Raw genomic sequence first — 14,196 nt, forward strand, 5'->3', positions numbered from 1 at the left:
TTGTGTCTTTGTATAATTTACACTTACCAATAAACACAATGAGTGTATATGTAATCAAGTATTGCCTAGATCAATTTAAGTCTAGGAAGCCTGTCAGTCAACCAGCATGTAATTTTATTAAAGTGGCTTCAACACATTTTTGTAATCAAAATGACTTGTGACTTATACCTAATTGACAAATGATAAATGACCTTTGGCAACTAGACAATGATTTTAGTTTTTTTCCTTCAGGATTTTCTTGGGCGGGTCTACAAAAACATGTTTGGTTAAAAAGCTAGCGCGGTATTAGCCCTTTACCCCATTATAGCCATTTGTAATATCAGCCAATCAGCTCCCTAGGGTGATCTGGGGCACTCAAATGGACATCCAAAGATACAGTAATTAGTATATGTATTCCAATGACGGATTAAAATGTTTAAGGAGCCCTGAGTACGCTTGTAAACATTTTCACATTAAGTTGTGTCAGAAAATACTGGCAGACAATTTGCATTCTTCTGCACAAAAGCTGCGCATGGGACGCTCTTGGACTTTCCAGCATGACAATGACCCTAAGCACAAGGCCAAGTTGACCCTCCAGTGGTTACAGTAGAAAAAGATGAAGGTTCTGGAGTGGCCATCACAGTCTCCTGACCTTATCATCGAGCCACTCTGGGGAGATCTCAAACCTGTGGTTCATGCAAGACGACCAAAGACTTTGCATGACCTGGAGGCATTTTGCCAAAACAAATGGGCAGTATACAACCTGCAGGAATGTGGGGCCTCATGAACAACTATTACGAAAGACTGCATGCTGTCATTGATGCTAAATGGGCTAATACACAGAATTAAGAACTAAGGGTATGCAGACTTTTGAACAGGGGCCAGTTATTTTTTTTCTTTGTTGCCATGTTTTGTTTCATGATTGTGCCATTCTGTTATGACCTACAAATATGTTTTTCCTGATTACTCATGTTTTCTTTACAAATGTTACATACATTACCAACTCCCCAAGGGTACGCAAACTCAAACCACCCATTTTTAGCTTCTATGGTGACACTGTGTACCAAACAGGTTTGAAAAAGAGAAGTGTAAATCACGGCGAGACAGTGATTCAGTCAAGCAGATCAGATGACTGGAACCTGACCATCAACGGGCATTCAACCCACAGAAACTAGTTTCATTTCAGCCGCTATAACATTTACCATTACCCATTACAACAGATCTAACAGAGCTGGTGGTACTACTCCCACCCGGCTGTCTCCCGGCCTTGAAGGAGTGTCTGGCTTGTGGCTTTCACCTACAGTGGGGAGAACAAGTATTTGATAACCTGCAAAATCAGCAGGCTTTCCCACTTACAAAGCATGTAGGGGTCTGTAATTTTTATCATAGGAACTCTTCAACTGTGAGAGACGGAATCTAAAACAACAATCCAGAAAATCACATTGTATGATTTGTAAGTAATTAATTTGCATTTTATTGCATGACATAAGTATTTGATACATCAGAAAAGCAGAACTTAATATTTGGTACAGAAACATTTGTTTGCAAATACAGAGGTAATACGTGTCCTTACACAGCTCTCTGGTCTTGGCCATTGTGAAGTGGTTGGAGTCTGTGGATAGGTGTCTTTTATACAGGTAACAAGTTCAAACAGGTGCAGTTAATACAGGTAATGAGTGGAGGGCTTCTTAAAGAAAAACTAACAGGTCTGTGAGAGCCGGAATGATTTTCTGTATTTTTGTTTTAAATTCCGTCTCTTACAGTTGAAGTGTACCTATGACAAAAATGACAGACCTCTACATGCTTTGTAAGCAAAATCGGCAGTGTATCAAATACTTATTCTCCCCACTGTAGTTCTATCTGCTGACACAGCACTTTTAGGTGCTATGGCTAACGGCTAATAAGCGTTTAGAAACAGCAAGCGAGGTTCGTCAAGCCCACCATCACTAGGGAATCCCTGAGATTCAGTGTAATTAAATCCCTGTGGTTAACTCATTTCAAGGCGGCCGCTCATACAGTGTGCTGAAGGCCTTGTTATTATAGGCAGGTTGACCTGCAAGGCAGGTTTAGTGATTACCTAGGTGTGTCTGGGGAGAGGCCACCGATTGAGTAACGGGGCTTGTTTGCTCATGCTGCTATGATGAAGAAGACACGGTGGCATACAAAAACAACTATTACTCACACCACAAAGACCTTCACAGCTTTATCTTTCTAAATCTATTAAGACGCTCATTTGGTTTACTGCCACACCCTTAAACTATGTTCAAGTACTTTTAGCCAAGCTCTCTCCCCCTCTTCACATTTCTTTTCTTTTGTCTTTTCTTTGGTTGTTTCTCTGTCAAACTGGGGGCTGGGTTATGATGACTGCATGAGGCAGAATCAGGAACACGGTCAGGAAGTATAAGCAGATGTGTTTCCTTTGCGAGACCGCATTTTCTCAGTCTACAGAAACCTGCCCTGATTCAATCGCCTGAAGTTGCAAGGTAAGCGCTCACAACTTTTAACTGTTTTTACAACCTAGTTTTCACACTTTTCTTTACCAAAATGTTTCTAAAATTAGGATGCATGACAGGAATTTGTTCCTTCTTTCAAAGGCACTCCTTTTTGCATGTCCCTCCATCTTGCATTCTTTCCCTCTGACTCCGGAGGGCTTCTGAAGGAAATATTCACTTTAACTTCTGGCTACAGATTTATGATTATGTTATCATAGTTTTTGTATTTATTCTCTTGTACTTCATTCCTATGTATCCTGTATTCTCTTCTCTCACTTTGTTTAAATTGTGTTCATATTCTTCACCAACACACACATACATACTTACACACACACACACATTTTATTATTTATATGCAGACTTCTATATACGAAATCCATGAAAATACTTTCCCTAACAGCAAGCTCAAAAAAAAACAAAAAAACTTTTACCTTTCATTTTAACTTAACCCTGACCCTTAAAATAATTATCCCTAAACCTCAATATAACCTTAACGTCAAGTCCAAAATATCTTATTCTTTTCACAAATTTTAAATGATTTATCAGTGCAATACCTGTGAGGATTTCTGGTTCCTACAAGTATAGTAGTGCACCTAGAAACACACATACACACACACACACAGTGAATGTGCAGACAGCGCTCATCTCTCTCCACAACGCAGCGTTCTGTCTGTACGTACGCACGTCGTCGCCTCTCAAATTTCCCTCTCTGATTAAGAACACGAACGATGCCTGAGAGACCCCTGTATACTTTCTCGGACCTCCCCCTCCATCCCTCCCCCTCCATCCCTCCCTCTCTCAGTCCATCCCTCCCCCCATCTAACCGGAAGATGTTGTGCCTTGTGCCCTTGTTACCTTTACTTGACATCTGATCTGGAGGGATGATCTCAGTGCCTATGAGAGACACGCACTGAGGAATGGAGGCTTTTGTCCGTTTATTGGTCAGGAACCGTGGATAGATCGCCAATGGCAACGGTAAGAGCCCTGTCAGTGTGCGGACACAGCCATCTTCCCTCGCTCGGTCTCTTCCTCCTCATATAGGAAGCGTGAGACCATGAAGAAGGGGGGATGGAGAGGGGAGTAGGGGGGTAGCAATGACGGAGGCGGGCCACAGGTAGTGGGGGGGGGGCACAGTAGCCTGACTATTATCGCTGTGGTGTTTAGCGTACGCCGGGAATCCGACTCTTCCCCCCCACAGGGCGCCGTCGCAACCACCACTCAGATCACCCCCGGGCTCAGGTTTCCTTCCTCACATGACCGAGCCAGGTGAGGAGAACCAGCTCACTCCTCCCGGCCCAGGGCCCCCTCAGCACACTCACAGGATCCGATCACACGCACGCGGTCAAACACACCTCCGCGGCCATCAGGCAAAAATGGAGCAGGAGTCCGACGCTGCGCCGGTGCCGGCCGAGGGGATGATGCAGTTAAGTGGGCCGAGGCTTTATTTCCGTCGTCTTCACCCGTTCCTCTGGTTCTAAACGCTGTCTGAGCTTTGTGACCCCAAGCGGGATGCAGCGCCTGTGTGTGATATTGGCGGAGGACCCTCGGCTATGTGTCTTACCTACGGTAGAATGTCCGGTCAAATATTTACTCTATACCCATGGCTGTCTCTGACAAGTCACATAGATAGTTATTGTAGTTGGGTCGATTCTATCCAATCTAATCTTATCTTTACTAATTTGTGATTAATTAGGTTGTGTTTATGAGCAGCAGGCTCAATAAGTTAGACTTCCTTATTGCATGAGGGAAAGACTTTGCCAGTACTAGTGTCCTGCTACCACATGCACTTCCTAGTAGATCCATAGGCTGTCGCAATTTTTCAAACCAACGATTTCTCTAGTGACTCATCTCGGTTATCATCAGGAAAATGTTTCACTGATGGCTTCCGGTATCTGGGGCTTCAATGCTTTGTGGCTAGCCACATGCAAAACACATCGTAGTGTTAAACACTGTCACTTTCTTTCTCTATAGGGTGCTCACACAAAGTTGTGAAAAGTAAAATGGCAAAAGGTTGCCGTCACCAAATCGAATGGACCGGATAAAAAGATTGAGAGCAGTGGTCTTTATCTAGAACAAATCAGTGTTAATCCTGGTAGGCAGTGTTGGCCTAACTCCGTAGTTGTCCGAAGTGAGAGTGCAGTTTCCATAGATGCTGATTAAACATTGGTCTGAGGGGGATAGAACTTTTAACTTGAAAAAGCTAAAGACATCAGAGGTTTCTGAGTGTTTGCAACTAGCTAGAACTTTCTATCATCGGAGATGACATGTCCGTTGCCAATCCAACGTGGTCAAACATGATCATTATCGGGTTAAATTAACAACAACACAATCACAAGTGTTACAATAATAGTTTGTGAATGCAATGAATACCAAGAGCATTGAAACGTTTCTTTCAGACATTACAGAATGTTCTAATTTTGGTTCAGGACTTGGTAGGTGGCCTACATTTTAAGGATATGTTCTGTATACGTTTCATGGGGAAAGGGGAAATTGTTGCTTGTATGATATCCTACCTGCTGTCGGTTTTACACGTACGCCAAGACACAATGGCCATATTTGGTCTAGATGAAACCACTGTAAGACCACATGACCTGGTTGGAGCCAGTAAGGCGGGACATTCCCTATAATTGGACTTCCATTATTGAACTGAATTGCTTACAGGAAAACAAATTTGGCAAACTACCATCATTAGGAAGAACTGCAAAACGTCAGATGCCAAGAGATTACTGTGTTCATAAATCTCCCTGCTGTTGTTGGAGGCAGTTGAGAGAGTCTGAGCGTGTTTAACTTCAGCGGTTGATTTGTGAATAACTAATTATTTATAACTAATAATACATTTACAGTTTCCAATTGCTAATATAGATCCTCTGAATTGACACAAACTGAATTGAGAGGGGTGAAGAGGAAGAACAAGAAAGGGGAAGCTGCACCGCATTTCAGTTGGTGATCTGATACGACAAAAGGCACACCCTCTTTTGTACAATGACCGTGTTGTGTGTGTCGGTATGCTTGCTATGGCATCCTGTTACACAACAAAGAGTTAGCGCAGCCACCCCCAGGGTCTTCATCAAGCAACTTGACCTATTTAGCATTTCCACTTCTAACCATTCCCACTGACATATTGACGCTTCCATCTCCTGGTAGAAGATAGAGATTGTTACCATGACATTAGTTAAAATACGTTCTCACCCATCCTTCATTAATGGGGCTCAACATTATTTGTTAATGTGCAAAAATAAAAAACGGCATTTTTGGGCACTAATTTCTCAATTCACAGCAAATTTCTCAATTCACAGGAAAAAAATGATACCCACTTTCCATAAACTATGAATTTAAAGCAGTCTCCTCTTAAACATTTAGCTGTCCTCTGCAACTCCACCTTTTCTGGATCCTCCACCCGTCCGACAAGTCCTCACTCTACCAAGTGAAGAATTCTACTTTCCAGGAAGCCACCACAATCATATATCCATCCTACCATCCATCCATTCCTAACTGACCCCACTCTTTCTTCCTCCCAGCAGAATGTTCCCCTGCATGGCAGCACCGGGTCAGTTTGGTCCCGAGATACGAGAGCCGGGGCTGAAGGTGTGGCGGGTGGAGAAGATGAAGGCGGTGCTGCTACAGCCAACCGAGGTGGGCGCCTTCTTTAACGGAGACTCCTACCTGGTGCTGGAACACAGGGGCGACCAGGGGGCGGACCTGCACATGTGGATCGGTGAGTTGACGAGGAAACGGATGCAAATAAGCAGCGCGCAGGGTGTTTCCTTCACCACCAGGGCCTGCATTCGCAAAGCGTGTCAGAGCGCTGATCTGGGATCAGGTCCTCCGGCCAAATTCGTCGTGCCCTAAAATAATCCTCCTCGGGACTCGTACCGGACTATAGGGAGGCCTGGAGTCACGTGGTCGGGAGGGACATTGGGTCTCGCCGCTAACTGTGCTTCGGTTTACCTCATCAAAGCAACTTCAGGAAAAACAAATGCAGTTTGCTAAATTGTGTTCTAATCTAATCGGGCAATAATCGAATAGCTAAGTTGCTGTCTCCATTAGCGATGGGAAGGGGGGCGACTATCTGTGTACACAGAGGACACGGAAAGAAGATACACGCATGTGCGGTATCATGGAACATTACGCCTCAGTTGTTTTGCACAGAAACCGTCCGTCATCTCTTATGAATGGGGTCTCTTCAGCTCGTATCCAGAACGTCTCTGTACGTCCAAACAACCAGCCAAGCCATTGTGTACACACCTAATTTACCAGCCTTGGCGGTAGCGGCGATGACACGCGCACACACGCCACAACAGCGGCCCAGTGACGGACCGCGTGACGACGGACACTCAGGCCGAGACACAAGGGTGTTGACGGAGGAGGGATGGAAGGAATGAACGAGAGAAGATCCCGAGGGAAAAAGGGTTAGGAAGGGGCTAGGTTCTGTGAGCACTCATAAAAAATGCAGCAGGGCTGTTACAGCACTCAAATGTGACCGCTGTTTCCAGCTTGTATCCAGTGCTTAGGTAACACTAAGCCGATTGTCCGTGCACGGAAGGGAAAGAGTGCTTGTCTCAGAAACCACTCACCTACTCCTCAGCCTCTCTGTCCACTGTGACCCCTCCCCCCACCTCTTACATGACCCCTGACCCCTATGCGGCATCGGGGCACATCCCTACCTCTTCCCAACCCGGTCAGCAACACCAGCGCCTTCAAAGGTTGCCGTACCAACGCCATACGGTTGTGAAGAGGGCACCGCCTGGGTTAGGAAGCTGAAAAGACTTGACATGGGCACTCGGATGAAGACGTTTGATCGCAAGGCGTTTCAGATGGCGGCGCGAACAGCGGAGTTCACCACTGAGGCTGTACTGCCGTAAAACTGTTAAAGGGAACATATTTAACATCTTCCACTTATATTTAGTGGCCGAATAATCAGTGAGACCGTTGTTGGACATGTTAAAAGACACAAGTTTACTTTTAACATGACAGCAGAATTACCACTCAATGTCTACTTAGACAATCAGCATGCTTTGCTTTTTAAACAGACCTCACTCTGGTCCCTACCCAACCACAAACACATGCTCAGTAACACAACCACCCACACACACCCACATACTTTTCACTCGTTAAATAAGCTGCTCCTTATTCGAGTGGTATTTAGACAAGCTACTGTCGTTTGGTATTGTTATTAGTCATTCACTGTGTTATTAGTTATTCCCTTTTGTATTATTTCTATTATCTTGTCATACATCGCCCATTATAATATTATATTGTTGGTGAATGGCTTGTTGTTTACAGATCATGTGACACTTTATTTCATAAAATGTTATTTGGCCTTATCAGGCTGGTTTAGGCTCTGACTTCCCTGGGCCAGTTATAATGAAGGTTAAAGGTCCTGAAGATCCTGCACATTCTCCAATAACAGCTTCTCTAGCAAATGGTGCTTGTTTAATAAACCAATGCCAAACAAACATCCGCATGATGGTATTGTATTTAACACAGCTCAATATAATAGCGCATCTATATTTACTTATCGCTCGCTCGGCTAATTTACGCACCTCTCTGTCTCTACCCCCAACAAACCCTCGTTCCTCCCCCCCCCCACCCCCATCATCCCCCAGGTGAGAAGTCTTCTCGTGACGAGCAGGTGGCGTGTGCCATGCTGGCCACCCAGCTGGACAACTTCCTGGGTGGCGACCCGGTCCAGCACCGTCAGGTCCAGGGCTACGAGTCCCCAGAGTTCATGAAGCTCTTCTCCAGGGGCGTCAGCTACAAGGTGGGCACGAGGACGGAGTCCGACAATACACACGTTCACAGACCGCACCCCCGCAGGGCGTCGGAAATTCATAATCGTAGTAAATTCATAATCGTCCCTTGCTTTTATGTGCCAACTTTTGTGTTTTCCATATACTTTTATGTTGTCCGTATATTTTTGTGTTGTCCGCATACATCACTCTGTAACGTTTTCCCACATTTGATTTGGGCGCTCTATGAACAATGTATCTGCCCTAACATGTTACGGGTCTTAGTACTCTGTTGCCCAATTGCTCTAGCTGTTTCGTGTACATGCTTGTTGACATGACTTGACTAGAATTTAAAAAACAATTCAAGATCCTCCTCCACATATTTTTTTTTAAAGACAAACAACCTTTTCCTATTGTTATATTTTTCCCTGTCCTTAGTTGTTTTTACTTACTAAATCTCACATGCATAGGAGGGCGGTGTGGAGTCTGGATTCAGGAGGCCCCAGGGCGGGTCAGGCCCGATCCACAGGTTGTACCAAATCAAAGGGAAACGCAACATCCGTGCCAAGGAGGTAGAGCTGAGCTGGAACAGCTTCAACAAGGGAGACTGCTTCATCCTGGACCTGGGAGAGGTGAGGATGGGCAGGAGGTGTGGGAGGGAGGGAGGGAGGGAGGTGAGGACGGAGAGAGGGGAGGGAGGTGAGGACGGAGGGAGGGGAGGGAGGTGAGGACGGAGAGAGAAACATTCCCTTATCCACATTTAAAATGTACCTCTGGTTTTTGGTTAATGTGCCTGTAAACTCGACACTGTATATTAGTAATGATTCACATATGTTTAAGTATCGATACAAGATTTGAACCCCAATGATTTTAGAAATATATATATATTTGCTTTATTGCCTCTTCAGACACCAGATACGCTGATGTCTGAAGAGGCAATCATATATTATACATATTAATATGCGTAACACTTCGATGTCACACAAACACGTGGCTACTCTCAAAACGCCTGTTGTCGGTGTCAACAGCGGGGAATCCACGTGCGATACAAAACGCTGTACAACTTTCTGTAGCCTTTTCCCCAGGTCAGACCTGTGCTAGTTAAATCATTTTCATTGAGCCCATGAAGTGAGTGACTGGATAGGTACATTTGTATCTAATGCAAGCTAATGTTAACTACTTGTTTAGCTAGCGATAGCACTAACCTCAACTGGCTAGCCCTTAGCAACTTCAATGCACATAACTAATTAGTCAATCCTCCCAACGAGTAAGAGATTTACTGAACTCGCAAAGAATACTTAGCCTACATGTACAACCGGGATCTGCTGACTGGTGTGTTCTGTGGCCAAAGTTAGTTAGACAGAAATATGCAACAGCTCAAACAGGGTCTATCAAGTCTGGACACTGCGCGCCCCCACTGTAAAGTTCTGTTTCGCATGCTTGCTAAGGTGTAGTGCTATAAACTCGTTGTTAAGCATGAACAACATTAAGATAAATCCACTTAAACCTCGGCCTGTTGCTTGCATTTTGAGAAAATAGCATTTTAATTGGCTAGCAAAACCAATCTACGTACTTTTGATTGAGCCTAGAAAATCCCAGACATTGAGAAGGATAGCAATTAATGTTGATGATTATTGTGATTATTTTATCTCGTCAAATTACTGAAATTAAATGTATAAGATGATTGGGACAAAAGAAAATTACATGTGCAAATATATTTAGATGAGATCTTGCTAATTATCGAACATTTGGAGTCGTCTTTGTCTAAACATGCTCATTTGTCTTCAGACCATATTTTCATGGATTGGCTCTCAGGCCAACATCTTTGAGAAGCAGAAGGTGCGTGAGATCGCCTCCCTGATCCGGGACACAGAGAGACACGGTAAAGCACGGATAACTGACATCAACGAGGGGGAGGAGACACCTGAGATGCTCAAGGTCAGATGTCTCACATAATCCTTTCTTACACACACAGAACAATATCTCACAGACCAGTGATTTGGTAATTTTATTTAATGTCTTAATTCATTTAAATAACTTCTAAATCAAGGTAATGGGTTACTATTTTTTTTTTAGATGGTTGCCCCAGGGACCTCGTCTTTCATTTGTACTGATCTGTTAGCAAAGATTTTTGGGTTCAAACATTGAGGATTGCATGAAATGGTTTTTTTTGTTGTATGGCTGAACCCCAACATAAATTGTTCAAAACGCTGGTCATGTGATTGACAGGTGCTGGGACCAGTGATAAAGCTGGCAGAGAGCACTCCAGAGGAGGACAGTCAAGCAGATGTCTCCAACTCCGCCTCCCTCTACAAGGTAACTGGTCCTTTTAATTGTCAGTGTAAGCTGTTGTCATAGATATTAGATTAAAGGGATAGGTCAGTGTTAATGACTGTATAGCCCATTCATACCGTTTCCAAAACAAATCAGATTTCAAACTGGTTACACAAAAACAAAAACACAATAGCCAGAGTTTTTGTTGTCCTCCATAGGTGTCGGATGCATCAGGTCAGATGAAGCTGACCAAAGTTTCAGAGAAGAGCCCATTTGCCAAAGATCTTCTGGTGCGCGACGACTGCTTTATTCTGGACAACGGGGCCAATGGAAAGATCTTTGTCTGGAAGGGTGTGGAAAAACGTGTCAACCTCGACCAAAACATTCCTCCTCCGTAAATTGTGTCCCTGCAATTGTAATGTTTGTTGGGCTGATATCCAAGGCCGAATGCAGCTTGAATCTCTTGTGAATAAATGAAGTGTGTTGACATGATCATGAGAGGGCACATTTGTGATTGTCAGGTATGGGAGCTAATGCAGAGGAGAAGAGGGAGGCCCTGAAGATGGCCGATGACTTCATCCAACAGATGAACTACCCCAGGATGAAAACACAGGTGTGTTACGCACAACGTCACAGACCACGAAAACACAAACAGACTTTCATTGTTGTCCGCGCATTTGAATGATCTCATTTCCAACATGTTTTAGTAGACAAACAATAGAACAACACGATACCTCATACAACAATTATAACTGGGTGATTTATTTTTTAATTCTTTTAATTATTCAATTTAAAACAAAGGTGAAGACTTTCATAACCTAAAAGAAAAACAAACAAAATTAAACCGATAGGAAGATCCCCAACTGTCATTTATGTCTTTCCCCACTGCACGATGCAGTATGTTTTCCTACTTGGCACTGCAAGTTCATGAACCCGATCTCGTAAAGGCATTATGTCCATGACGCACTAGTTTTACCTTTTTCAGACAAACAAAGCCCCAACAGGTACGTGTCAGCACCTGTTGACCTTTCATACAGTTAAGGATCGTGGTGCCTTAGAAGGTTGCTGTACCCTTTCAGACAATTCTGCTCCTGGCATTGTATGTTCAGTATTGTTTCCATGATACCTATCAGTGTTGCGGATTGTTGTGCTACCTGCTGCTTTTATGCAGTTGGGTTAGTATAGTAGCAAGATGCATTTTATATCTACTAAATATATTATGAGGCAATGAGCCTTTTTAAGAGAGAATGGTTGAACCCTGGCAGCAAAAAGTAAGCTGCGCTAATGCAGTTCGAGATTATTTAATTGACAGTACTGGTCACCTTGTGATTGACGTTGGTCTCACTTCAGACACAGCATTTCTTTACAGCTTAAGGAAATGCCTGCACAGTGGCGATTCCCAATCGTTTCTCCAGATAAGGTTTCATGCCCTCATCTGAAAAGCCAAGGCGTTCACTCACAAATATACAACTACGCCGTAACCATAGTGGTTCCAAGGCGCCAAAGTCCACATGTCTGAATAAGGTCTAGTTAGATAGTCATGACCAGGAATTCACATCTTAGGAATGAATAGAACTGACATCCCCATGAAAGTCTAAGGTAACTTAATGGATGGACTGAGTTAGAGGATCCAAGCCTTTCTATTCATTGTATATCTATGGTCATATCTCTGTGCTGTTTTACAGGTGGAGATTCTACCACAGGGAAGAGAGACAATCATCTTCAAGCAGTTTTTCCAGAACTGGAACTAAACCACAAATATTTATTGTGAAAAGCATCTCAATAAAATGCTTCACAAAGATAGTAAAATAACAGTACAAAAAGTCTCAAATAATTTCTAAAGGTCAACACCAATAAAATGAAAATATTTTTTATATATATATATGTGTTTACTTATGTATATATTTGTAAGGTACTATCTCCATAGTGAACAACAATTTCATCATGCCTATGTCAAATAAAAAAAAGAATAAAATATACCAGCATTTATAATGTTCTAACTGGAGTAGGAAAACGTGTTCACTAGTCTCTCTTCTAGTGGTTGGCTTTAAAGCCAAGATGACATTCCACAAATCCCATAAGGTGTATGTAATTGGTTTAGTCATATGTTGTTGTTTTTTACATTTGTTAATAATAATAATAGGGACACGTTCCTAGTGATACCTGTATAAGGCCTTCGGATGACATCAATAAAGGATAACTGAAACAACTCTTAACGCATACAGCTTCCTCGTTCATTTCCTGACATCCTGTGATGCTGTCTGTTTTCCAAATGGCCCCACTTTCCCCTCCTGCGTGCACTAGTTGAGACCAGGGCCCATAGCGTGTAGAGGCATTGCGCTACAGAAAGGTCAGTGTGCCATTTGGGAGACAGCCATTGCGTGACTAAGTTTATTACCGTTGATTCTCTCCTGCTCTCAGGTGAAAGGTGCTCTATAAACCTTTACCTACATGGTGAGAAATTGCTGAGTAATTTAATCTCTTACCTCTTCAAGGGTAAACACTGTATATCTGAGGGTACTCGGCACAAGCCAGCAGTTTATGTAAACTTCCCGGAGCAATAGCCTCTAGCATTAGCCTCTTCCCTGAGCATTAGCCTCTAGCATTAGCCTCTTCCCTGAGCATTAGCCTCTAGCATTAGCCTCTTCCCTGAGCATTAGCCTCTATGGGCTACTGTGGGTCTTGTCATATGCTGCCTATCCAACTGTCATGTAATGATCTCATTTCCAATATGTTTTAGTAGACAAAAAATAGAACTACACGATACCTCATACAACAATTATAACTGGGTGATTTATTTTTTATTTAATTAGGATTCCCAACTGTCACTTATGTCTTGTATGTTCAGTATAGTATAGCAGCAAGATGCATTTTATATCTACTAAATATATTATGAGTCCATGAGCCTTTTTAAGAGGGAATGGTTGAACCCTGGCAGCAAAATGTGCCTGTACTGTACTGTAGTGGGCTAGTGTCTTAGTCAGAACCAATGTCAGTTATTAGGCCGATATTGACATTCATGCCATTGGCAGGTGAGAAACTAATGTGACACACACTCACACAGACACACACACAAACATACACTAAACTTTTCTCACATTTAAAACATTTCCACAAGGGCAATTCCTGGGCCGTTCATTAAATGTGTGCGACAGTTACCAGCCAAACTATTGGAAAACACTCACCACTATATATTCTTATGTTTGTGTGATGATTAGTCAGAAGGGTGACGGTCATTCTCACCCGTTCACCCACATTATATCAAATGGAATCCATAGTGCCTTGTTGTCTTGGTAACAGTACAGTTTTATGTTTATGCTAAAGAAAACAGATACTGCTAGAGCCACGTTACATCTGACTTTGTCATAGTTATCTCATACAGTGCCTTCCCAATGATGCCATGTAGGAATGAGTGTATTGGTCTGTTAAACAAACAGTCTGAGATTAGCCTGTTGTCAGGGAGGTGTCAGGAGTCCCTGCTCATCTCTTGCCCGCTCAATAAGGGGAAAGGTAAACGGCAGTAATGAGTTCACAAGATAAGGGATCCTCTTTTAAAATAACGCTCCGGCGAAAATCTAAAATGCCATCTAGGGGCAAACTGGGAACAAAAATGGGTTTCTGGCATTTTGAAAGCACTTGCATACCATTGCCTTTTATTAACCAGAAAATCCAATATAAGCACACACAAAAAAAAAATCGGACCCACTGGACAAAGAATCAAT

At 43.1% G+C, this 14,196-nt stretch overlaps 1 protein-coding gene across 2 annotated transcripts; it reads left to right on the forward strand.

Annotated features, from left to right (window-relative positions):
- The first annotated feature begins 2,288 nt into the window (after positions 1-2,288).
- Positions 2,289-12,696, forward strand: capgb (capping protein (actin filament), gelsolin-like b). 2 transcript variants are annotated; one of them, XM_013140485.4, is made up of 9 exons: positions 2,289-2,462; positions 5,990-6,186; positions 8,078-8,232; positions 8,671-8,832; positions 9,989-10,138; positions 10,430-10,516; positions 10,693-10,825; positions 10,996-11,087; positions 12,160-12,696. In XM_013140485.4, exons 2-9 carry the CDS (start codon positions 5,994-5,996, stop codon positions 12,223-12,225), a joined length of 1,038 nt encoding a protein of 345 aa, XP_012995939.1. In that variant the 5' UTR covers positions 2,289-2,462; positions 5,990-5,993; the 3' UTR covers positions 12,226-12,696. The 2 variants fall into 2 exon arrangements, with proteins under 2 accessions (XP_012995939.1, XP_012995938.1); XM_013140484.4 differs by having other exon boundaries at positions 2,291-2,462; positions 5,993-6,186.
- The last annotated feature ends 1,500 nt before the right edge of the window (positions 12,697-14,196 follow it).

The sequence above is a fragment of the Esox lucius genome, chromosome 24 (assembly GCF_011004845.1).
Source record: "Esox lucius isolate fEsoLuc1 chromosome 24, fEsoLuc1.pri, whole genome shotgun sequence".
Lineage (NCBI taxonomy): Eukaryota > Metazoa > Chordata > Actinopteri > Esociformes > Esocidae > Esox > Esox lucius.

Coding starts and splice junctions, on each gene's coding strand:
- capgb (XM_013140485.4), top strand. CDS start 5,994: ATGTTCCCCTGCATGGCAGCACCGGGTCAGTTTGGTCCCGAGATACGA. Junction 8,833..9,988: donor TCATCCTGGACCTGGGAGAG/GTGAGGATGGGC, acceptor ATTTGTCTTCAG/ACCATATTTTCATGGATTGG. Junction 11,088..12,159: donor ACCCCAGGATGAAAACACAG/GTGTGTTACGCA, acceptor GCTGTTTTACAG/GTGGAGATTCTACCACAGGG.